Raw genomic sequence first — 25583 nt, forward strand, 5'->3', positions numbered from 1 at the left:
CTATACCACACCTGCTCATTCATATATTATCACTGATTTAATAGTTCAAAGATTATTTGTCCATTTTACTAACCATTATGTATTGTTCCACCTGAGCCGCTGCTGTTCACTGTGGATGAAAAAAGTAAGTATGAGCTTCAGACTGGTAGAGAAAGTGACTTAGAACAGTCTACAATATAAAAACAGATCAACAAATCAACATTATGTAACCTACCTACAAACTGCATGCTACATCTGTGTTCATATAATATCACTTATTTAGTAATTAAAAACTAATTTGTCTATCTTACTGACCATTATTTATTGTTCCCTCTCACCTGAGCCGCTGCTGTTCACTGTGGACCAAAAAGGTAAGTACGAGCTTCTGACTTAAGAGAAAGTGAATTAGAATAGTCTACAATGTAAAGACAAAGTAAGACATGTGTATTATTGTATTGTAATTTTGTTTAGCTAAATAGTATGCTTATCCATACTTATTCAATAATTCAAATATTGTTTTACTAACCATTTTAATGTACTTTTGTCCTACTCCACCATGTAAGAGCCTCTGACTTGACTGAGAAAGTAATGTTATTTTGTAAAACCTGGTTCTCAGTGATTTAATAAATAAACCATTATTTGTCTTACTCATTTATATCTTTTTCTTCTCTTCCTCCACCTCCTGAGCTGCTGCCGACCCTGCACGTGGACAGCAAGGTGATCAGCTTCTGACTTATATAAAGATAAATAATGTATGTCATTATGTAAAATATATGCACCTGCTTATCCTTTTAACTTATTCAATATATCAATGAGTATCTGTCTTACTCTGTCTGTCTCACTTCTTTTCCTCACACAGGTCCTATAGAGCTCAACAGTGACCGTCCACTTCTGCTTAAATAAAGAGCGTACAGAGTATAAAGATACGTAAAGTAACGTACGTTCAGTAAACTAGCTTCATGTTTATCCTTATTTTATAACTTATTCAAGATTATCTATCTTACTCTGTTTTTTTTCCCTCACACAGGTGTCGATTTCTGCACCAGACAGAAGAATGGCAATCATTTATGGCAATATTTCAATATTTACAGACATTTACTGGCCTTTCTCAGTCTGCAGGATAATGTGCACTGCGCCAATGTCCAAACAGGAAGCGACTTCGTGTTCCTGCAGTACATCCAGGATTACCTTGACAAGAGAACTGGAGAGAAGTGGTCATCTGTGTTTTAGTCGACAAAGGACGTATCTTAAGCAATAGAAAGAGTTACATCAGATGATATTTCTTAAAGCTAACTTCTTTAAAAGCATATTTCCTTGCTCTAATAGTCAGTATAAAAGATGTAGTCTATAAATGATTTCTAGATTAAAATGATGTACTGTATACTTGTGTCAGATTAATGTTGGATAAATTAGAAGTGACTTAGTCTACAGGCCTGCACTTAACAGTCCATTAGTATGACTGAATTTGGGACATTCTTAAATAATACAAAAAGCACATTCATTTAATAAAAAAACACTTAGTCTTATAAAATGACACTGTATTGTGAGACTGTGTTGTTTTTTTACTTCAGTGATGTTAGGTTATGACAAAGGTTTTTAAATAATTAACTGGTTTCAGATGTCATAAAATGTATAGTGGCTTAAATGGTCCTAACAAGCAGGTACACTTCAGAAAGGGGAGAAAGAGCGTACTGAGGCATTTAGCCACTGCAAAAGATCGAAAAGTCAAAACACACGTGACACACTTCCTTTATATCAACATAAATCTATAAATGAACGGTGACAGGAAATTTGGAAATGTACATTCACCTACATATGATTTTATTATGCATTTCAAATTCTGCTATCATTTTTGCTATACAAATCACAGTTCAAAGTTTTGTGTAATATAACTATTTCATGAAGTAATTAAGCATCAATTAAGGGTGTGTAAGACAAACAAAAACAATGCTTCCTGCACTCATACAATAGGTCTATAGCCATGCCGACGGTAAGGATGTGAGGATATAATGATCATTACACAATAAATATAGAAAGGAGGAAAAATGTCACGAAAAACATGGAAGTCTGGCCTGGGGTGGCACCAGAAGTACGGCCATGTTGTTACATGACATGACTTGACATGACAGAATGCTCGTTCAACACAACATTCACAAGTCTAATCTAGTCAAAAAATATAAAGATTTTTGCTACATTTTAATGGAAACTGTTGAAGAAAGTATTACATTTCAGAGGAAAGCAGAGGAAGCTCAATGCAAATTACAATTTAAAACATCAGCATGGTTTGAGTGTGTAAAAGGCCTTCAGCAGTGTTAAACTGACCGTACCATCCTACACACACGGGTCTGTTCCAAAAAACCTCTGAACTTATGCATTTTCATAATATATTTCAAACTATAGTCTCGTCTGCACAAGCTTACCTAATTCCACACATCAGTCCACATGTAATCCTTTAGGTGACATTTTACATACAGCACCATGATTTACCAGCAAGTAGGAATTAAACTCATTATTGGGATTACTGGTGCTATACCGCTAATTTAATCGCTGTATACATCTCTTATACTGTAACCAATGCAGCCTGAACACACATACAGTCCGCTGTACATTGGACTGTGCATCTGTACTGTTATTCATTTACTGCACTGGTTTAAAAAGATAAACCCAGAGGATGAAATGAACACAGAAGAATCTTTTGCTAAAGAGCATTAGTTTATTTTCCACAGGTTACTTCAGAAACAGGTAATTATGTACAAAATCTGGAATGTTGGATAAATGCATATCAATCATCATCTCACTGTGGCTGTTTCCAGAGAAACCTTAGAAATACTAGCTATACATTAAAACGAGTGCCTCTGCATTGCAATTTATTGCTGGTTTTACAATCGCAAGTCACTAATGCCGTTAATTCTTTTCTCAATTTTTTGAGTATTTACAATTTGATTAGTAAGGTCTAAAAACCAGAGAAGACTACTAAATAAATAAGAATATGGGAGCATATGAAACCGCCCGGACATGAATGAAGAAAATGTGACTACATGTGTTATCTCCCTAGATTGTCTACGATGTACATTTGTTTTGACATGAATATAAAGTGACTTACCGCAGAAATCCCTCCCCCCACTCTTAAAAAGTCAACAGAAATCACCAACAAAATTAATAGAAATAATAAACAGTTCATGTGTAAAATACTACATTCTGTGAAAAATTTGGGAAATGCACATTGTTAATGTCATTTACTTAGATTTAGTCTAAAAAATGAAGTGTACAGCTTCACTTAGAACAGCTACCTTAAAACAGTGCGGCTGTTATTATTAAAAGGGGTATTTCATTTTGTTAATTACCACAGGGTTTTTATTTTGGTTTGGCAGTGCCTCAAGCATAACCTATGGGTCAAGCTTAACTACATATGGGAACAGTAGATGACACAATCCACTGTAAACAAGCTGAGGGAATGCCATTTGCTGAAACACTGTAGGATAACATTCTATTACAAACTATTCAGTGGTCACAAATGTATTGTTGGAATTTACCGGGCCTTTACTCACTTTGTTGTTCATTTCCATTTCTTTTGGAAACACGTCTCAACGAAGAGTTTTTACCAGTGAATGAATATCAACAGAGCGGTGCACAGAGTGACATGTTGCCTTTAAAAAACATCTTTCCTTCTGACACACTTATTTGACAAACATTAGGAATGTTCTGAGATGCAGCTTTGACTGGATTTTCAACGGTGCAAGTTGATTTTGCACAAATAAACATCAGGAGTTATGGTAATCTAAGCAACAAACGGTAAAAAGCTCTTCTTAGGCAAAGTGACACAAACATTCACTTATACACAATGCAGAGAAATCTTTTGTTTAAGCAATGCTGTATATATTTCCTGTGCTATTTCATTACAAAAGAAGATTCTTCTTCACAATATAAAATTCATGTAAAATCGTCGGTGATTACCAAAAGATTGTGTTTAAAAAAAAATAAAAAAAAAATGCTATCTGATGATGTTGTTTTTGAATGAAAATGAAGGCTTTAAAATATTGCTTTTAAGCCATTATGCTGCAAAAGTACTCAGAAGGATGTGAACATTATTTTTATATTGCTTGGGTTCTGGGGTCAAAGGTCCTCCCCTATTCAAACAGTTCAAGGTCTATGGCACTTGACAACTTGTTTCTCCCAACTCTACTCTCTGTACAGCAAAGAAAAAAAAAAAAAAAAAAAAACAGCTTGAGAAACTGCTCCAGAGTGATCCAAAGTAAAAAGCATGTTACAACATTTTTAGACAACAAAAGGCAAACTGTGGTCTTCTCCCATGACAAAAATAAAACTGACAGATGTTGAAACCCCTTCAAAACAAACACTTATCTCACTAATGTCTGCCTGAAAGATGAAGCCCTTAAAAAAATAAAACATTATGAGTGAAACGTTGACCTGTTCTTTTTCAAATATCTTTCTTAAGTTGTCTGTCTTTGCCTTCTGTCCACAATTTCCAAACTTGCTTTGGTTAACTGGCATAACCGCCATATCTTTCTCCGCTTAAAAGAATAGCTTTTGACATTTTTGGAAATGCAGCATGTGTATTCGCTTTCTGGCGGAAAAAAAAGAGAGCAGAGTAGCGGTAGAGAGGATCGATCGATCGATACCGCTCTTATTGCTCGTGCGTCAATATTCTCCTCTCACACGTCGCCTGAGAGCGAATAAGCGTTTCCCAAAATGTCTAACTTTGCTTTAAACAAAAGCTTTTGATTGGCAAAACAGGGTGAGCAAACATGCTATACCTCTCCTCTCCCATTTTGCCAATATTTAAATTTCCTTCCCACTTTCCAGTCTTATTAAATGACCACACGCAGACTACTCCCCCCGCCCCAACATCGGAGAAGCTGTGATTCATTCATACTGCGAGGGATTGTTTCCACACAGCGCAGGTAGTAGTGGTCTGGTTGGGTGATATGCAGAGCAGTCGCTGTGAGGATGGAACTGAGAACAGAAGTGTCTGTACGCTGGAGGGTGCTCACAGGTTTATGGAAGCAGGGGTGGATGACTTCCTCTTCTCAACTCTTCGATCTTGCAAGAAGAAAAAAAAAAAGAAACCCTCCCCAAAAAACAAAGTCAAACCCCTCCTTGACCTACATTCGTCTCCACATAAAAAGCACGTAACATTGTCCTCCATATATGAACGCACGGCAGACCAGAAAATGGTTTCAACATCTAAAATAACATGTTTAAAAAAGAATAAAAATAGGCTAATTGAACGACAGGAGAGAGGGAGCCCTGTCCCCTAGTGGTCAACTCGCGTCAATCCGCAGGAATAAAAACCTAAATCTAGAAGAATTTATGAGTTTGGGAGAAAAAAAAAAAAAAAAGATGATCTGTACAGAGACCACAGTAATCATTTGCATCAGAGCAGGTCACATCTTCAGCTTCTTTTGTATAAAAATATATATACCACAGTGATGGCCTTTTGAGGACTCGTACTTGCAGAGGTTTGCCGCCGTCTCACTTTGATCCACTACATTCAGTGGTTTTCCCTGTTTAATCAAGGCTATGCAGAGCTCTACTATAAATAGTCCCAACAGGTATCAACAGGTCAGTCTCCTCTGTGTATAAAAATATGAGGTTCAACAAAAATGTCTCCGTTTGTCTCTTTTCTCATGTCCCTCTTCTTTAGAGGTCTTAGTTGAGTCTATGCTTGCGCTTCTCTTATGATAGTCAAATCCACAGTGTTCAGAAACGTCTTCAGGAGGGACACTGCATACCCATGATCTATATTCACAAAGCTGTAGCCATTTGCCTGTGAGAAGAGACAGATTTGTTTTGTTAACGTGGAGAAAAATCCCAACAAACCTTTAAATAATAACAGAAACTTTGACGAGAGCTTCGTTCTATTAGCAGAATACCTGGATGATTTTATCTCCAGGCTGAAGAATCATGGATGCCGGTCCCTCAGGTTGAACCCTTGTCACAAATATACCCTGAAATGATATGGAAAATATCATATTAAACTATACGTATTAAAAGCTGCTGAGTTGTATTGAATGTTTTCCCAAGTGGCTGTACAAAACAATTCAATTTCTATGAAAATAATACAAATATTAATGGAATATAAAAAGGTATGGTACTATAATAATAAAACTTACATTGTCATCTGGACGAAAGGGATTTCCCCGGCCTCCCACTCCTCCTGATATACTGAAACCCAGCTCTGGATTCTTCTCTACTTTCAGACGGATCTAAAACACACCCACATACTTTCATCAGCCACGTATTCACAGCCATTCACTGTTTATTATGCAATTTTCCAACATGAGCCTTAAACAACCACCGCCTGTTAGGGTCCAGGTATTTTTTTTAACTGGCTTGCTGTATATGAAACTAAATTCTGGGGAATAAACAACAACAAGAGACCAGATTCTTACAGCCTAAGATTCCCTTAGGAATGAACGTGAATAAGCTTATTTCCTAAGTTAAAAACCACTTTTACATCTGTCTGTTAAATATGAAGCTACAGCCAGCAGGTGGTTAGCTTAGCTTAGCATAAAGACTGGTAACAGGGGAAAACAGCTAGCCTGGCTCTATCCAAAATTAACAAAATCAAACTACAAGCATCTCTAAAGCTCACTGATTAACTAGTTAAATCTTTATGTTTTTTTGTTTTCAGTGTATGTGCTATGCTAAGCTAACCAACTACTGGCTGTAGCCAATGGGAGAGTGTTGATCTCCCATCCAAAGCTCGACAAGAAAGTGAATAAGAGTTTTCCCCAAAATGTAAAACTATTTTTTTAATCAAACTTCAGCCAAGCAAATGAAGAATATCCTCAAACTCAAATTAATCGTTTTAAAAAACGTCTGTATTGCTTCAAGTCCTTTGACACAAACACCATCCTTCACCTCTTGCTGCAGTGCGTCTTGCGGGACGCGTGGGGGCCCCTGGGGCGGATGGGAGACTTTGAGCATCAGGTAATCAATGAGCTGCTCTCTGGAAGGGTGTCGGGCCATGGGCGCCTGGCTCACCGGAGCACGAACAGAAGGGCCCATCTGACCGTTCATCAAAGGCACCTAGGAAACAAAAACACACAGAGGTGAACAACCGTCGTTTTTAAATTCGACAACCACATTTTTTGCTCTGCCGCTAAACGTATGTGGAGAACCTACTTTTCTGTGGGGGTCCATGGTGTAGCTCTGCTGCCCTTGGGGAAACACATCATCCTGAAAGGGAAGAAAGTGCTGATCATTAAGATGGTGCCCAAACCTCACTCAACTGAAACTCATTTACAGCAAGAGATAAGAGACAGATAATTAGATACTGACACAAATATTTGTCATGTCTGGTAATGACCATTGAGCAGTGATGTGTTGCTTTGGAAGGAGGTGAAAGGGACACATCTGATTCAAATGAGATTAAACTGTGCTTAGTTTCTATTCAGACTCTAATCAGCATCTAATTCTGAATATTAGCTTACAAGGGGGTTAACAACTCTCTCTCAGCACTTTTTTTCCCTCCTCTACAGATTCTAATAACCACTTTCTAAATCCCTTAGAGACACACCTCTAACCACTTACCTTTTGCAAACACAGCTTTCATCCCCACACATAAAGTGAGAGGATATGAAGTGATTCTGAAGTGATTGAAAGTTAAAGTGAAGATGATGAATGAGCAAAGTAAGGATCGAAAGTGCAGTTAAAAAGGAGAAGAAAATCACGGTTGCTCGGATGCATTACAAACACAGGATGCGAGTGGCAGGGTGGAGGGATAACGCACACCGGGATGATTGTGATGTTAGAGCACCTGGCAGTTTTAAAAAGGGGCTGTGTTTTGTACCATACATGACTTTACATTTCTGTTTATGAGTCACTAGAAATACAAGTCTCCAGTTGCACTATAACAAGACAGAAACATCGTTCTTGTTCATTGCTCGAATAAGATGTGGTAGACAAAATTAATTATGCCACACAGCCTGTACGTTTTTGCGAAGAAGTATATTTTAAATAACTGCTGAATGTATGTGTAGCAGCCTTCATCAATAGAGTCAGATTTCAGTTGTATAGATCTGTCTTTCTGTAATTCCATCATGGAGGTAGTAAAGCCACTACACAAATTGGATAATGGTACAAAAACATTAGTAGGCCCCTTTTTAAACAAGTCATACTGCATTACACTCAGAGGAACTACACAACAAACTAGAATTCATCAATTTGTCACTCAGAGAAGACAGTCACATGTACGTAGAAAGGGTCTGTGGTCGTGAGAAATCAGACGTTAGGAGAGAAATTGTACTTTCACTTGCCTATAAAAGGACAAGTGAAAGATTCTGAGGTCAGTGATCACTTCTCAACATCGAGGAGAGAAGGAAACAGACAATTCTCATCTTCTAAAGGATGTGAAACTAGCAGGAGCTGGAAGCCCTGGCTAAGTATGAGCTGCAGGAGCTAACTTCATGTTCACAGTACTCACACAGAAGCCCAGAGCTCCGTAGGGCTGTCCGTCCCTGGCACTAAAGACCAGAGAACCTTGGCTGGCATGCATATCCCTACAGCTGCCGTAGTGAGACCAGCTCAGCGGAGCGTTATTGGAATTATAGGAGCGAGACAGCGCATTCTGAACAGAGGGACGACATGGAACAACCAGCACCAACCGACATGTCAGCCGGGGCCATGCAATCCACCAAATGAGCGATGACATAAAAGACACAACAAAAAGGTTTACAGCGTATCCAGACAAACATGCAGTGAGGCATACTGTGCATACAGCTGGGTTAGTAAGCTTCGGCAAACTTCTGACTGCATATTAAAGGGTCGATTCACACAAATATCTGCAATGGTATCCAGCCATACAGGTTTGGTTTTATTTGCCCATGTTTTCTTGAGTCACCCAAATGAAGTGAAAGGTTCAGGTAGCCGACATGATTCCATTTTTGGATCCGGTTAAAAGTCCCTTATCAAATCTTTCACTGACAATGTCTCTTAGATGTCTCTGACACTACAGGTACCTGCAAAGAAATAAAGAAGTGACTGAACATGGTCAGACCATCTTTTTTTTTTTTTTTTAACTGATAGATGTCTATTTTCCCCTCCAAACAAACTACCTTGAAAGATTTGATAAGGGATACAAAAGAATTCAGAGTCATGAGCAGATTCTGAAGTGGATTCAGATTCGAGGCCACTGATACAATGATGTACGGTAATGTGTACAATATGAAATGTTATCAAACCCCATCCCTACACCTTTAAAATGGAGGTGAAAGGAATTGTGTTTGTGGCGCTCACAACACGGAAACAATTACATAAAATTCAACAGCAACATCCCTCCCAAAAAGCAGATCCCTCTTATTCTGGATAAATCACACAGGGAGGTTTGTGGATTATTCAGATTAACCGGGATCTTGTTTCTAGAAAGATAAAGATAAAAAATAATTTGTTGTACTTTCTCAAAGCTGTGAGCGCCACAAACTAAATTCCTCTCACCTCCATTGGACTGGGTTAGTAGCAGAACTCTCAGAGGCAGATACCTCAAAGTCTGGGCAAACAAAACCAAAACTGTCTGCAGGGCTATGTGCAAGTGACACGTCTTTTTGTAACTGGGTGAAACAACCCTTTAAAATGGGCAAATGAAAAGATTTACAGATATTTTCTTCTTATATACATGATGTCGCGATAGTCTTCGGTACTATCAAAGTAATTTAAGCTAATGTAATAGCGGCAAGTTTAGGACTTTATATGAATATCATGTTTTGCTGCCATGCGAGGATGATTGTGTTCATACTGTTGGTCATATAAGTGTGATCTACACGTCATAGGGTACACTTTACAAAATAAACATCAATTCCACCCTGAAACGGTGTTTACTAAGCGACTTTGACTCCATGAAAAGTGCTACACAAATTCAATTTATTATTATTACTACTACTAACATTTACAGTAGTACTTTTTACCTTTTCCATTTTCTTGGCCTCGATGTGCCGCATCACCTGGTCTCTCCAGTCAACTGGCACCCTTCCTGCTCCAACTCCTCCTGACACCTGTCCAGGCCCATCCAGCAGCGAGTGCTCAGACTTCACCCTGGTGTTGTGCCTCTTGCTGGGGCTGCTTTGCTGGTAGTTGAAATCGCTGACAGACATGGTCCTCTCTGGAAGCTCGTGGGGCTGCGGCCTGGCGCTGAGAGGCCTGGAAGCTCCAGGTACGTCGATGCTGTAAGTGCGAGCTGAGAGGGGCCTCTGCATGGCCTGGCTCATTGCCAGCGGCCCCCTTCCGAGGGTGTGAATGTCCCTGTAAGTCATGTATTCACCGTCAGGCACCTGTATACGCCTCGGGTCACCCATGGAGGCTGTGGAGGCGGTGCTGCTTTGCCTCTGCAGAGTGCTGCTTCTAGCCTGGCCTCCAGTAGAATGAAGTCTCTCCTTAGTCCACATGTCCCCAGGGGGTTTGGGAACCATGGGAGGCCCCCTCTGCTGGGGCTGTAGAGGGTAGGGAGGTGCTTGATTACGGTTGGAGTAGTTGGTGTTGGCAAGTGAGTGTGGTGGAGGAGGAGGAAGGTAACCTTGGTGCTCTGGGGGCATGGGCGTCCTCTGGGACCAGAGGCCCTCTTTAGGCATGGCACTGCTTGTGTACTGTATGTTGTACTGAGGAGGAGGGATGCCCATGGCCATGGTGGAGGAGACTGCATATCTACTGGTGCTGGCAGGGGTCTTAGAGGCGAACAGGTCTGAGGAAGATGCAGAGGAGCCGGGGTAGATCTGGAGAGTCTGGTCGTTGAGTAACTGACTGGCTGACTTGCTCCGGACTATGCTCTGGCCCTGAGCTCCTGGCCCGGCTCCTGCCATCCTCATCATTCCTGCTGCGTCATAGGAGTCATCATCCCCATCAAAAGAGTACAGCTTCAAGCCTCCTGTTTCTATGTTGCTGATACTGTGAGACTTCACCACCTGCTGGGGATGGCACCTTTTGTCTGGAGACAGTTCCTCTGTGCTGCGAGACAGAGACATGTCACTGCTGGCTGTCACGCCTGTCGAGGCCACATGCACAGCAGATGTCTCTACTCTCATTGCTTGGGTTTTGTTCCCAAGACTATTGATGCAGTCACTGACCTGCTGGTTTCCATTCAGAAAATGCTCCATGTTGTCATTGCTAAAACCCTGCTTGCTGTCCAAGTCCTCCTGGGTCACTGAACCATTCTTGGTTGTGTTCCCCTCATCCAGCTGAACCATGTTGTCGGTTGTCAACTTGGACACGTTCATATTGATCTGGTCCCACTTGGTGTAGGTTTCGCCCATGCCGTTGTTAAATCCCTTCTCAATGAAGGCCAGTCTGGCTTCCATGGACAGGTCGTAGTCACCCATTTTCTCTGGCGGAGTCTGCTGGGTTTTCAAAAGGGCCTGAAGGGATGTTTCGGAGCCATTTCCATTATGGAGGAGAGGGGTGGTGTCTTTAGGCTGGTTCATATTCTCATCCTCTCGCCTAAAACAAAGAAGGAGGTATATCAGGTTTTCTAATGACGACATGAGGAAGACTCTTTTGTATTCTATGTACGTGAGGAATTGTACTAACCGGCTTTTTGGTAGGAAGGGCATCTTTGCCTCTCTCTCAGGGGTGCACAGAGAGTTGTCCTGACTGCTGTCTGTAGTCAGAGACACCGAGTCAGACATGCGTGATGGCGACGAACAGTTACTGTTGTTCTGGTTGCTGTTGGCCACTGTGTCATCCAACAAAGAGTCTGCATCATCTGTTAATCAGAAACATCCCTGTTAGTGTACTGTATCTAGACACAGTCACTTAAAATACTATATTTTAAATCAGTCAAACACAACTTTTACCTTTTTTGTCCTTACTTAAAGTCACTACTTTAGGCTGGTTGATGGAGATCTCAATAAGAGGGGGTCTCATCTCTGCCATTTTCATCTCCTCCTCTTCATCAGACAGCTCCTCAGAATCCTTAAGACAAAGACAAAAGCGTTCTTAAAGCTGCATTTTTCAGTTGAAACTTCATAATGTTCTTGTCGTCTTTCTTAAAATTGTGAGGACTAAACAATCGAGAGCACCTCCAGGGTGTCTTCGTGGTTCATCATTGAGCCCCCTGATGATTTGATTGGGACTTTCTGAGAGCTGTAAGAGTCCGAAGTGTCTTTTGTTTCTGTTGCAGATGGGTTATGGGAAAATGTGTCGGTAGATATTTGGGAGTCCATGTCTGATGCCGTACCATTAGGATAGGGAGGCTCAATCACCTGCACAAAAACAGCATGGCTGGTCAGTTATTTATTGAAAATGTTCTCTCACTTGCATGTAGAATATGCAGTTTGTTAAAGGGGAACTAAAGGGGGACCAAGGTTTCTTTCCAAGTAAAATATCTCATTTAGCTGAAGCTGACCTTAACTCCCACGTCCTGCACTCCAATGTGGTTCCTCTCATTTGGTTTTGCATCTTTCCCCGACTCGTCACTTGACTCGTCGTCCTTCAGCCTGTGAGCCACAGACTGGGCTGTCTTCACCATGTTCTTCAGCTCATCTGGGTATGGTGTAGGGTAGCGCTTCAGGTTTCCCTCCTGGAATAGCACAAATACCCACAAACTTAAATTATTACTTAAAATCATCTGGTTGCAGTTTTAACCGAAGTGGGACTAAGAGAGGTAAAATGTCAGTTTGGAATGAGGTGCATTCAATATCATATGCACATTCAAAAGGCACTTATGTTGCCTTTATTTAAACAATTTCCTTAATCCATATTAATGATATTTTGGTTTGAACTATTTACTTCAACAATAATCTCTTGAAATTGTTGTAGAAAATGGGACACAATGCACATTTTTCATGAAAACTGCTACATCAAAGTGAAGGTTGTAGCCAAAATATTACTTGTGATCACAATAACGCCCTTGCAGTTTGGAAAACCATGTCCCCACAGTTATTTATCTTTCCCCAGTTATGTGAACAACAGTTTCACACTCACCCTTGGGGGCGTTTCTCTCTCGTCCTTGTCCTCGTCACACTCAAAGGCCACCTGAGCTCGATGCTTGCGCTGCTCCTCCCAGAGAGCCGGATTAAAGCTCTCAGAGTCAGAGTTGGGAATGTCTGAAGTAAAATCAGAAACCAGGTGTAGAATGTCTTAGTTTCAAATTAAGACCTTTTAAGTCACCCCCCCCCCCATTGCGTTTTTGTAATTCAAACAAGTCTGACTTTGACCACAAGATGGCGCAAAGACTACAAGAGGCATGCCAATAAATTGAAGGATCTGTGGAGGAACTTGAAATTCAGGAGTTAACCCCTTAAACTCAAGCCAAACCATTCAATAAAGAATGATTGATACTTGGAATTGTTGTAATAAACCATCATAAAACATCAATTAACATACTTGCAGGATTTGCCTATGGCAGGATAAATCCTATGGCAGACAAAATGATTGCTAAATATTACTTTGCAGACAATATGCCAACACTTCAATGACACATTTATAACTACTAAGTCTTCAACTCGTTCTCTGTCCTTTACTGTCACTCCTGTATGACTCCTACATGTTGGGAAGGGAGAAGAAAAGCCATGATAACTATGTCATGTCATGATGTCATGAAAGTGGTGATTGTTGTGATGATACTACTGTCCTGAAACTACAGTAGCATCTTGCATTAGTGATGTTCCCTCTGTCGTGTCTGTAAGTCTCTGACACTTATTGCACAACCAAGAATCAATAAATTCACTTGACTGAAAATATCAGGATGTGATATATTTGTTTTTTTAAGAAGGTAATATCAGACTATATCATTTAAAGCCGTCATTCACACTTGAAGATGTAAATTAGGCTTTGTGGTTTCCTGTGTTAAAAAGCTCTTTACCCCCAATTTGGCGAGACACAGATGTATAGTGTTTAAAACAAACTTGCTAACTTGTATCAACATTTTGATTAGAAGTTGACAGTTAAAAACAAGTACATACTGTGTAGGAAATAGCTGATGTTGGCACAGAATGAACTACAATAGCCGAGAACACGCCATATCAACAACTATTGTCGTCTACAACTTAACACACCATACCAGAGTGTGAATGCACAGTGGATAATATGAGTCACCTGGTGTGTGGCCACCATGTCAAGAAATTGTAAAACATAATAATTGCAGTCAGGTCATGACTTATTCCAGCGTCTCATGAAAACACGAGGAAACAGATAAAGCTCTTTTGGAAACATCCCCAGTAGATTAACTGTGGAAAATGGCATAAAACAGATGGCTGGGTGATATCTAATAGAGGACAAAACCTACAGACAGTTGTACAACTTGTACAGGAGCGTTTTCTGATGGTGCACCACATCATGCAAAAATCAAGCAGCTGACTCGCTACCATTTCTGTATTTCAAGCGCGTAGTCCTTGGACCACTAATTACTCTAAAGCTTAGCTGCAACAGGGTCAGCACAAGCTGTCTGGTGCAATAGGAAACCAACCCAAACTAACAGATGCTTAACAAGACGAAGATGAGGGTTTCTTCTGCAGCTTTGGTCTCAGGTAACGAGGTCTCTCATAAAATATGAATACAGGAATCCTGGCAGGCCACCAATAAGACTGCTACGGTAAAGACATCAAAATACATTTAATTTACCTAAAAATTTGATTTGTATGACTTACTGTTAGATACATGCTTACAAAACCACTTATAACCAAACTTACTTTAGTTTTATACTGGACATGGCCCATCAACTCCCACAAACTCTATCAGTGTTTTATTCCTATAAGTTGTGCTCATATTATATGAATTGAATTGTTGAATGATTGCCTGGTAAAAAATTGACTAACAAGCTTAAATCTTTAATATGAGCCCCACTGCTAAGAACTGAATTGTGAAAACAGGTCAGAAACATTTGCAGTTTGAACCAGATTCCATTTCTGTTTTATCATTATTGGTATTGTTGAATGCAAAAGTACTCACAGTCCTCCGTCCTGGTTTGCTGGGGAAACATGTAGTTGGTCAGCATAATTTTGTGTGTATCTGGATCCTCCTCCTTCTGGAGAGGGATCAGGGGCTTTGACTGTGGGAAACAAAAAGTAGGTTTGAGTGTGCTATCTGCAATAAACAGTGTTTTGTCAACACACAGAGTGCTCAAAGAGTGGCCTGGTGTTCTCTGTGCCTCACTTTGACATGGCAAGTGAACTGGGCTGCAACATTAGTACTTGATAATACCTAAATCCAGTCAACTGGAGAACACAAGTTGCACTAATTATAAAATGAATGCGGTTTCCCACAATTTCCCACAGTTCCTTCCAGCGGAGTATCTTCCTCTAATCTTCTCCAAACCACCCACTGGCCTCGCTTTGACTGAGACACTACTTAAGCACCTCTGGGTGCCTCTTCATGACAACCATTCCTTGATGAAGCTGGCGTAAGCTCCATCAATCATCATTGTTGCACCTGCCCAACAGTATCCCCTGTGTCTCAGCACTGCTGTGCCTGTTGTAAATCAGATTTATATACAGGGAGCACCTTTATAGTGTTACAAAGTGTTTTACAAGACAATAAAGGCAAGGGAAATTACACTTTTGATACACGAAGACATAAAAAAAAAAAAAACATTGATAAAAGAGGATTCTAGAAACAGTCTATATTGACAGACCTCATGTCTACAGGAATGCTGTTTTGAGAGCCTGGAGGCAAAGGATTATTCACCCTCGGCTCATAAATCCCTGGTCATATGACATTGAAGTCCTGTCTCTATAGTTTCCTGTTAAGAATAGAGCCTGACCGATTAATCGGCCAGGTTGATACATCAGGCAATATAGGCTCAAAACAGATATATCAGCATAAGCGTTTATGTCAGCTGATAAATGACAAGAAATTGAAGTACAGAAATGCCGAAGATATGTTTTAAAACCGTGTCACCATTCTATAGTTTGCCCACCAGAAAGGTGCCCCGTACATTTCTTGGTCACAATTGTTGAAAAAACAGATGTAAGGGAACCTTACCAAAAATGTTTTTGGGTTCAAATCATTATCTGATTTTTTTTTTTTTTTAAATTCTAAAATATCAATATTACTGCCATAAAAAAATCCTCTGTGTGCACAAGGGTAAGCAGGCGACTGAAAGTGTAAATGAGAAGAACATCCTTAAATTTTATTCATTTAATAGGCGGCTGACTTGAGGCCAGGACAGCTCTACATCAGTTGTTCTACATCATTCTGCAATGACTGCAGTTTTCCAGTGACAATTTGTTCAGGCTTTTGCACAGAGACTCAAAATAGTCCAGCTAGGATGAGAAAAAGCATGAATAATTGATTTTAGAATGCGGTGAGAGTCAACAGACTGTAATTTAGAAATATTTACAAGGTTGGACAAAGTGAACACACCAAAATCAATATACTCCTGCAGCGTCTTCTCCAACATTGCTTTGCACACATTAAAACTCCTCTGCTAAGCTTGATACGAGTAGTTCAAGAATTCCTTTTATATAATTTCATACAAAGCTACACTGTTATGACAAAGTAGGACCCGAAGCCACTTCCTTACACTTGACCTCAGCAGACTCAAAACATTTCCACCTCTGATAGGCTTATCTTGTGTTCTGTCAAGGGCCACATTAGCCGAGGCAGAGGTCCAAACTTAAAGCAACACAACTTTGGTTACCTTGATCTCTCTTCATCTGCTTTACTTCCGGCTAGTTGCTGCTGCCTTCCTGTCATTCAGATCTGTGTCACACCACTTTTCAGGGTTAATAAAATGCTAGATTACTAGATTAAGTATTAATGTAAGGATAACATTAATGACATTCATTAGGATCCTTCTACAACTTAAAAATGTAGAGTTTACGATCTCATCGAGTCTGACCTGCATTTCCATTTGTCACGTATAGATCAAATGTCCTGGAAGTGGTTTACTAAATTTTGAATGCGTTTTCCTGTGAGCAACTTGGCCTTGCTGGATTCATTTACAGCTGTTTGTTGTGGCGAGTCACGTAACCCTGCTGCCATTACAATCTCCATAGGACGCATCACCGTCTGACTCAGTTGCACCTTTTGTGAGACCCTTACCACTTGTGATTTTTACATGATAAATGTAATCTTCAGTAATCTTACCTGATTTTCAGACAGCCACATTGCAGTCATCTGGTTCAGTTTAGTGAAACTGTAGGGAAGACTCCTTAACCTGTAGTGGAACAAAAACTACACTGGTACCAACCTTGAAGACTCAAAAACCTGATAAACCGAAAACATAACCTCCTTGGTGAAGGTATAAAAAAAAATTAATAAAAACAAATGAGTTCTGTTGCAGAATTTGTGTGTGCTTCTATAACAATAACAATAATAACATAAGGGACAATAACTGTTAATCTGCTGATTATCTTCCTGATTCATTCATTTCTCTACAAAATTCCAGTTTAAACCTTGCAGTGACGTCTGAGAAGAAACCAGAGAATGATTTTGAAATGACTTTCTATGTTGCAATCATTCAAAGTAAACAAAACAAATTACATTTGTCCATAAAACTTAACCCTTATTAGTCATGAATACTGTCAGTTTAGACTCACTTGTTGTTGCTCAGATTGATAACCTTGAGTTTCTGCATGTCACCCATTTCCTCAGGCAAAGACTCCAGTTTGTTGGAATGTAGGAACAGCACAGTTGCATTCTTCCATTTGCCCATCTGTGAGAGGAAGAAACCAATAACTCATAACCATGAGCCAACATGGCTAGCTGTTACAGATGAGCAGACTGGCTTGCCACACCATTTAACACATCTCCTCAAACACACATATACACTCTACTCTAATGTGCACGCTCACCTCGGGGGGAAGCACGGTAAGGAAGTTGTGATCTGCAGCAAAGGTGCGGATGCTGACACACTGGCCGATGGAAGAGGGCAAGGCTTCGATCTCATTAAAACTACAGTCCAGCTCATCCAGAGATGCCAGTCTGATGCAGAGAGGAGAAGGATGGGAGGACTTTAATCATGTGGTGTTATTACTGTATAAACAGCATATACTATGTGTAACAAGTTTTAATCTTGTATGAAGAACTAAAGTGATTTGGTAGTGTACTTCCATGAAGTTAGGAGATTTGAGAGAGACAGGTTAAAAAAAACTATAAAATTATTAAAATTAGAGGCCGAGAAATCCCGATCTAGTATGGGTCAAGTGCTAACAACTCTGGTTCCTACAGTTCCCATAATGCAACTCAATAGCATTGTTTCATTAAACCCTTCCTGCCTGGTAAACACCCAGATTTGTCCAATTCCACATCCACAGTTTGTAACACAGGCTATTATACATTTATAATAGCCAATGTATCGGCTGGGATACATTATCCCAGCCGAGCAGCTGGGACTTTCTTCTGAATGAAAAATGCCTATGCACTCTGGGGATTTACATGAATGCAAAAAGAGTCAGACTCGCCGGAGACCTACTGTGTTATTGAACCACCAAACTCCAAAACACACGATTTGACCCCTCCCTGCTGAATATAAAACAGGGACAAACAACACTGTGCACCTACAGTGGACTGAATAAGATCAGTTACGTATAAAAGAAAAATGAAGCAGATTGCTTAAAATACAATCCTTGCATGGGATTATGAGACAAAGCCTATGGTTTACATAGTCTTTGTCTCATAATCTGAAAGAGAAACATTAACCGTTAATCGGATAATCGACAGTGTTTGTTGTTTGGAAACAATGGATGAACTGTACAGCTGCAGTACTAACTGTCAGTCAATGTAGATTTGTCTCTTTCATGGATGTGGGAATGGATGGATAAAATAAAATTGGAGCCTAATCTTTGTGTTGGACCACAATGATTCAGATTAGGCGAAGGGTCAGGGTGTAGACCACTCACTACGGCTTTACCTGCTGCAGACAATGTCAGTCTGAGAATGGCTATGGCTGATTTAATCCCTGTGTTGCAGGGTCATCTGGCCAAAGATTACAATCGACCCCTCCACAATCAATCAATCAAACCACTTCCGGAAATCAATATGGTAGACTCAGAACCATGACATTCAATTTTTGTTATTCATACTATTATTGTTGTTCATTGCCTTTATCCAGTTACTCAATATCATCAGTATTAGACCAAAACAAATGAAGCATCAGAACACATTATGTTTAATGGGAATATCTGATTTATCCAGACAGACGTTTTATGCAATCCAGGGGTGGCAGATGAAAACGGCATGATAATCCACTGATCAAGGTTTTATTCTGCCGATATTAAAGCTATTGCGTTTACGCTTACCCTCCAACTGAGTCTGGCAAGTATATCAGCTGGTTCTCATCCACTTTCAGTGCAGTAAGTTTCTTTAGTGAGCCTATAGTAAGAGGAAGAAAAAGAGGGAAAGAATTAGAGCGATGCATACAACAGCTCGGGGCAGTTATTGATCATAACTTGCTGTTGCACCACAAAGAGGACTATCCATTACAGCAGTTAATTGTATTATTTCATTCCGCCGTCAATACTATAATCCGTTTAGTAGTCATCCACCTCGACTCTGCGGCACTCTGCATATGCACTCTCTGATTTAATTAGCATAGCATTCACATAAGAACATTACTATTCATTACATGTCCTTCTAAATCTTACACGTGAATATGGATTGAACTGGAGTCTTGTCAGTTGACAGTTTTGACACAAATGTGATTTAGGTTTGATTTACTCATTCCCAATGTCCATTCATCTATGAAAGCAAAAACTAAACATGGAAAAAATTACTCCACAGTACCGGCGAAGGAAGACTGTGTTATGAGATCTTGTGGCACTACTGCACTGCACCTATGCCTATACTGTAACTGGGGAAACAGTAATTTCATCCTCTTCGGTGATGTCTTGCAGTATAATTTTTGAAAGTTGGTGCATGTTTAGCGTTATAAAAATGTTGTTATAACGTTATAAATGTGTACAAAACAACACAGGAATGGCTCCAGGAATGAGAAATACATTGGCGATAGCTAAAATAGATTTGAGGTGTTTAATAATGGATTTCTTCAAATAAAACATCTGCATGCGCTGTAATATTTACCAATGGAGCCTGGCAGCTGTGTGAGGGCATTGTTGGAGAGCAGAAGGTCCTGCAGACTCTCACAGCCACAGATTTGCTCGTCTACCATCTCCAGATTGTTCTTGGACACATCCAGGTATACCAGCTGTTTTAGCATCCCAAGCATCTGGATACATAAAAGGGAGACACAATAAACACACAGTATTCACACTGAATCGTCATTACCCAAGGATTAGGCAGTTGTGCTGGTTGAATACAGAAGCAGTGGATTAAAACAATCCCTAAAACATCCTCAGCAGTAACGTAAAGTAATTTAAGAACGGAACATCCCAGACATCCCAAAGTTAGTCAAATTATTACAATTTTTAAAAAGGAAAACAGTTGCTGTATTTAGTTTTGGTTTATATTCCCGACAGGCATCACTGCCTTTAAAAGACCAGACTGTGATTACAGCTGATGCTGTTGAAATGCTGGCAGAAGAAATAATGCTTTAATTATGACCCAGTTACAAACAAACTGGTCATTTGGATGAAAAATTAATCTCATGTAGCACATTCCGACTATCAAAACATCATTATAAATTAATTACGTTCAAGGAAAATAATGAATTCACGGCTGCAGATGTTTGTAATTATTATTGGGACTTCTGTAAAACTGTCTTAATTGTGTTCACCCAGCAAGAGGGTCTTTTCTAAACGGCAGCTCCGTCGCTGCAGGTTTTCAGAGGGCTTAAAGTCTGATGCAAACTGACTATGGTTCATTTTGATGAAGATTTGAGTGGACACATAGATTGAAAATCAAGGGGAATAATCTGAAGGTGTTGTTTTGGGGTGCGGCAGCCTTTGAAAGTGTGTATAGGATTGACTGTAAATTATACCCCAGGTAAAAACGTCAGTCTGTTCCCATCTATCCACAGCTCCTTGATTCCAGTCAGATGCTCCAACACCTCAGGCTGTGGATGTAAAGAGGAGAAAGGAGGTTAAGTGATAGAGATGTGTGTGTGTGTGTGTGTGTGTGTGTGTGTGTGTGTGTGTGTGTGTGTGTGTGTGTGTGTGTGTGCGTGCGTGTGTCAGGATGAAGAGCTTAAAAATGTAATCATAAGACCGGTTATTTATTCTACTCAGATTGTCATGTATTAATTCATGCCATCTTCCAGTGAAAACAAATGAGCACATAAAAAAACAGCGCTTCCCTTTAAATAAAGGAATGAGAAGGGAAGAGATTAAGGAAGCTCACTACAAGAAAGGTAGGAAGCCCTGGGCATCGACAGGCCGACTGACGGATACTCACCACTTCAGTGAACTCATTACTCCCCAGGTCCAACCTCTCCAACTGTGTGAGCTTCTGCATGCTTCTGTAGACACACAGGACAGACAGGAAGGGAGATTTTAACATTAACGGGAAAATCAGCCAGGATTATAAGCAATGTGGGTCATGTGCTTGAAAAAGGAAGCCAAAAAGAAGAAAAAATGAAATGTCAATTTTCATGTTATGTTTTGGAAAGCATACATGCTCTCTGCCTTTGCTTCTTTCACTGAATAATTTTATGAGAAAATAAATACCTTTTACAGCTCAGGCGTGACAGAAATATGCTTTAAATAATGGAAAATGTGACGTATGCTAGCCCTAAGCCTTGCTCGCAGAGTTTTCTCTCCACATTCAGGTCACAGTCTTACATTCTCTGCTACACTGTAAACAAGCAGATAAAAACCAGGACTATTCAACTGCTTACGATATTAACTGTATTTAGCTTATTACCAGTGCCCGACACAGTGGACGTGACATTTCTTATAAAAGGTTATATAATATATATAAGTTATTTCACATTCTTAGCAGCAAAACAGATATCACTCTTTCCATTCCTCAAAAGCTACTGACAAGATGCCTTTGAGGGCATTTAACCCTAAATGGCAGCATCAAATAGTAGCTATCACAGAACATACACAACTCAGTTTAAACTGATGTCAGACAAACAAACAATGTCAAAGTCTCAAAAATGAGAGTTAAAGATTTGAAAGAGTAAGGTAAAATACACATTTGTATTATTTGTGTTCTTGATTGAAGGCAATTCCTCTGAACTATTTATAAAACACACTGGGGTCAAGAGTTTAAATTGTATAATTCTGGCATGATGAAGAATTGGGATAAACAAATCAACTTTAGGCCAGATAAGGACTAGAATGATTTTCTTAAGCGTGAATCACAAGTTCAACAAAACGATTCTACGTACGAAACGAAAGCAAGACACCATGAGTGGAGATGAAATGGAGCTGCACCAAGTTCTGTCTGGGAACAGTTATGATGATCCTTTCCCAGCAGGGATGAACTGTGTTTTCTTAAAACATGAGTGAGATTCAGCACAGGAATGGAAAGCAGAGGCCCACCAACAGTACTGTGTAGTGTTGTTTTTAGGGGCTCCTCATAAAAAGAGAATGTAAGACATACGGCACAAATCATGAATAGGATTTAAACCATTAGGTGATTTTTATTTTAGTACTTGCTGCACTATGAAAACGTTAATCATGTTGATGTACTTGATGCATTAGCCAGCTTTGTGCCATTCTTACCTCAAAGTTGGCAAGAACACCAGAGCCCCCCATGTGAGCTGAAAGGGTAAGAATGAGCTGTGCTCATCTAGAAAGCGAGTTCACCATTGATAAAATCAATCCTTCTTAAAAATACAGAGAAACATTTGGTTTATGCATGTGCTTGGTGTGTGTCTGCACTAAGAGAAAAGAGGCTGCACTTTCTATGTGGAAGCCCTGAGAAGACTTCTACTGCGCCCCCTTTTGTGCACGCACACATTTGTTTACATCTCTGAAATGCTTGTGTGTTGCTCTGGCAACGTTCCCGATCATTAGTCCTTTTCTTTGTCAGGGCTCCAGTCTTTAACAGGTCTGGCCACTGTCACATAAACACAGCGAGAAGAGAGGATCCGCTCTGAGCTGCAGCACTGCACTGTATACCCTGACTGGCCTGTCAGTTAGTCAGTGAAGAAAGAGGAAAGTGAGGGAGATAAGAAAAGACACTCAGCCAGAGGGAGGAAAGGATAGAAAAGGCAAATAGGGAAATACAGTTTTGCTGAGAAAATGGGAAGGACAAAAAATGGAATGATACGGCAAGTGAAGCATGAGAGAAGACAGAAAGAGAAAGTAACTTCCCCCCAGAATCCTCTAGAGCTTTCACAAACATTCATGGGACGTTTAGTCTCACAGCGGCACTGTAACCTTCTCAAATGGTGAAATAAACCTTAACACTGTCTCAGTAGAGGATTATAAAACCTGCCACAGTAAGCAAAGGGGGCTCTTATGTAACACCGTGAAAATTAATGCTACAGTTAGAGAGGTATGGGGAGTGAAGCTACGGTAAAAAGGATGGAGGACACAGCAGAGGCATTGCAGTGGTTGTGAGAGAAGAAGACTGTGAGGAACTAATGGTGAAACCTTTTCTCTTACAATGCATCTAAATAAAATGAACACGGTATATTTAATGTTTGGAAAACATGAAGTAGAAAACCACTTACTTTGGCAACATCTTTAACTGGTTTTCCCTCAGCTCCAAGATCTGTAGTTTAGTTAACCTGCAAACAAGTAGAAAGCCAATGTCATAATCGTTAAGTACTACAACAACCCTTGATATTTAAATGACACTGCCTTAAAGTGCTCATTCTCATGTTCAAAATTGTATTTAGAGGTTATATCAGAATAGGTTTACACAGTTTAATTTTCAAAAAACACCATGTTTTTGTTGTACTGCACATTGCTGTAGCTCCTCTGTCACAGTGTGTGTTGAGCTCTCTGTTTTAGCTACAGAGTGAGACATCTCACTTCTGTTCCATCTTTGTTGGGAGTCGCACATGCTCAGTACCTAGGTAAGGACTACTAGCTAATCAGAAGCAGAGTATGAGGGCGTGCTATGCTAGCAGCTAGGCGAGCATTATAACGTGTGTTACAAAGTGACGCACGTTCGTCACAGAAGTAAAGGCTGGACTACAATAGAGCTGTTTGGAGCAGTTTGTGAACAGTGTTTTCTGTTGGAGATGGTAAGTCCCTTTGGGGTGGACTTTGGGCTTTTTTTACTTTGTAAACCTATTACATGCACAAAAAAGATATATAACACAATAAAGGAAAGGGAAAAAGCAAAAAAGCATAATATGAGCACTTTAAGATTTGATCCTCATACTGTAGTTACCTTCATTTCCCTAATGAGTTTGCAAATATCATTTTAATATCTATTGTAACTGACTGTTAGGTTGCACCATTATTGTCATACTTAATAGTCCAGCACTTAGACACCTACTAGACACCTTTATCACATTCTACCTCACAGCAGTATTACGTGGAATGGATTTTTAAGCCACGGCAACAGCCACAATTGCCGCCGCTGTCTTATCTTCTAATAAACCTGCTATAGTGTGCAGCTACATGACAACGTTTTGGAAAATATCTGGCTATTTAGCTGCTAAATGCTCCACCAAGTTCACCCGCTAGTCACTAACTTTCCAATCTGCCTTTACTGTCTACCTAAGCAGGTAGTGTGTACAGTGGGTTTTACAGTGGGAAAACCGATGCCTGCTGTGTCCGAAAACGACGCTAGGAGAGCGGTAAGAGTAACCCAAAACAGTAAAGTTGCACAATGGACAGCTAAACAATTCTCTGTAGGTTCTTCAATACGAGCATCCCCTTTCACATCGTCATTTCATACACAAAAACATACACTCAATACCACAATCAGCAGCCTGAGTGTAATGTTTGTACTGTTCAGAAACCATTTCATCCTGATCTAATCCGGAGAACACACTGACCTGCCGAAGCTGGCTGGTAAGAACTCCAGGAAGGCATCATTCAGGTAGAGCTGCGTCAGACTCAGGAGCTGGGTGAAACCATCTGGGAGCCTGAAAACACATACAGGAACATGAATCACATCACTCAGACACAGCTGCTGCAATGCCAGAATAGTTAACAACATTAAACCAAAATGGAGTTAATCAATGGTGAAAAGCTATTATACGAGGGTGGGCAGTACTCACTTGGAAATGGGATTCACACTGGCTTCTACGATAGCTAGGACTTTGCAATTCTTGATGTTTTCCGGAAACTCCTGGATACCTAGAGATAGATAGCAAACAGCAAAATCAATAAATATCATTAGGAGGTTTTAAGGTACGACAACCATCAATTCAACATCTGCATGTTGTATCTCAACCGTTTTATTACCACTGACACAAAAGAAATGACCCCTGTAAAAACCAAAAAGATGATCGATGATGCGGCTCGTGTTTAGTAGGAGAAGCTTTGTGAACGTTAAACACAGGTGGACATTGAGCACTCCGTGGATTGTGAGTACAAGCAGGAAGGCTCAAGATACATTAAAAGTGGCTCTGCACCTTTCCTCTCTAAACAACCACAGAGACGAGCGCTCAAGGTGACATAATGAAAGAGCAGGAAAGGAAGAAGAAAAAGGACCAGTGAGCGATAGTCTGCAAGGTCTCATGAAACATCCACAATGTGTTGAACTGCGAAAAAGGGAATGTGACCAAGTCTAAAGGTTTATTTCAACCCACTTTGTTTTGTGTCCAAAACACTTAGCACAGAGTGCTTGGTGAAGAAGGATAAGCTACGTTTAATGTCAACACGGCACATGTAGCTCTGGTT

The 25583-nt window shown here is 40.1% G+C and overlaps 1 protein-coding gene across 5 annotated transcripts in view; it reads right to left on the reverse strand.

Moving 5' to 3' along the window:
* Window positions 1–1712: 1712 nt before the first annotated feature.
* Window positions 1713–25583, reverse strand: part of erbin (erbb2 interacting protein) — a 53281-nt gene continuing 29410 nt past the window's right edge. For 2 of the 5 annotated variants that reach the window (XM_078272244.1, XM_078272243.1), the window contains 23 exons: window positions 24959–25037; window positions 24734–24823; window positions 23453–23509; window positions 21220–21283; window positions 20807–20881; window positions 19951–20095; window positions 19170–19242; window positions 17724–17853; window positions 17469–17584; window positions 17017–17086; window positions 14878–14977; window positions 12913–13034; window positions 12335–12508; window positions 12009–12191; window positions 11784–11901; window positions 11518–11692; window positions 9906–11427; window positions 8429–8572; window positions 7129–7182; window positions 6865–7032; window positions 6114–6206; window positions 5874–5948; window positions 1713–5767 (listed from right to left, as the gene is read on the reverse strand). In XM_078272244.1, coding sequence (XP_078128370.1) covers window positions 5660–5767; window positions 5874–5948; window positions 6114–6206; window positions 6865–7032; window positions 7129–7182; window positions 8429–8572; window positions 9906–11427; window positions 11518–11692; window positions 11784–11901; window positions 12009–12191; window positions 12335–12508; window positions 12913–13034; window positions 14878–14977; window positions 17017–17086; window positions 17469–17584; window positions 17724–17853; window positions 19170–19242; window positions 19951–20095; window positions 20807–20881; window positions 21220–21283; window positions 23453–23509; window positions 24734–24823; window positions 24959–25037 — 3935 coding nt within the window. In that variant the 3' untranslated portion in view covers window positions 1713–5659. The remainder of the gene's footprint in view (window positions 5768–5873; window positions 5949–6113; window positions 6207–6864; window positions 7033–7128; window positions 7183–8428; window positions 8573–9905; window positions 11428–11517; window positions 11693–11783; window positions 11902–12008; window positions 12192–12334; window positions 12509–12912; window positions 13035–14877; window positions 14978–17016; window positions 17087–17468; window positions 17585–17723; window positions 17854–19169; window positions 19243–19950; window positions 20096–20806; window positions 20882–21219; window positions 21284–23452; window positions 23510–24733; window positions 24824–24958; window positions 25038–25583) is intronic. The other 3 variants (XM_078272245.1, XM_078272247.1, XM_078272246.1) reach the window with 3 other exon arrangements.

The sequence above is a fragment of the Sander vitreus genome, chromosome 16, assembly GCF_031162955.1.
Source record: "Sander vitreus isolate 19-12246 chromosome 16, sanVit1, whole genome shotgun sequence".
In the NCBI taxonomy this organism is placed as follows: Eukaryota; Metazoa; Chordata; class Actinopteri; order Perciformes; family Percidae; genus Sander; species Sander vitreus.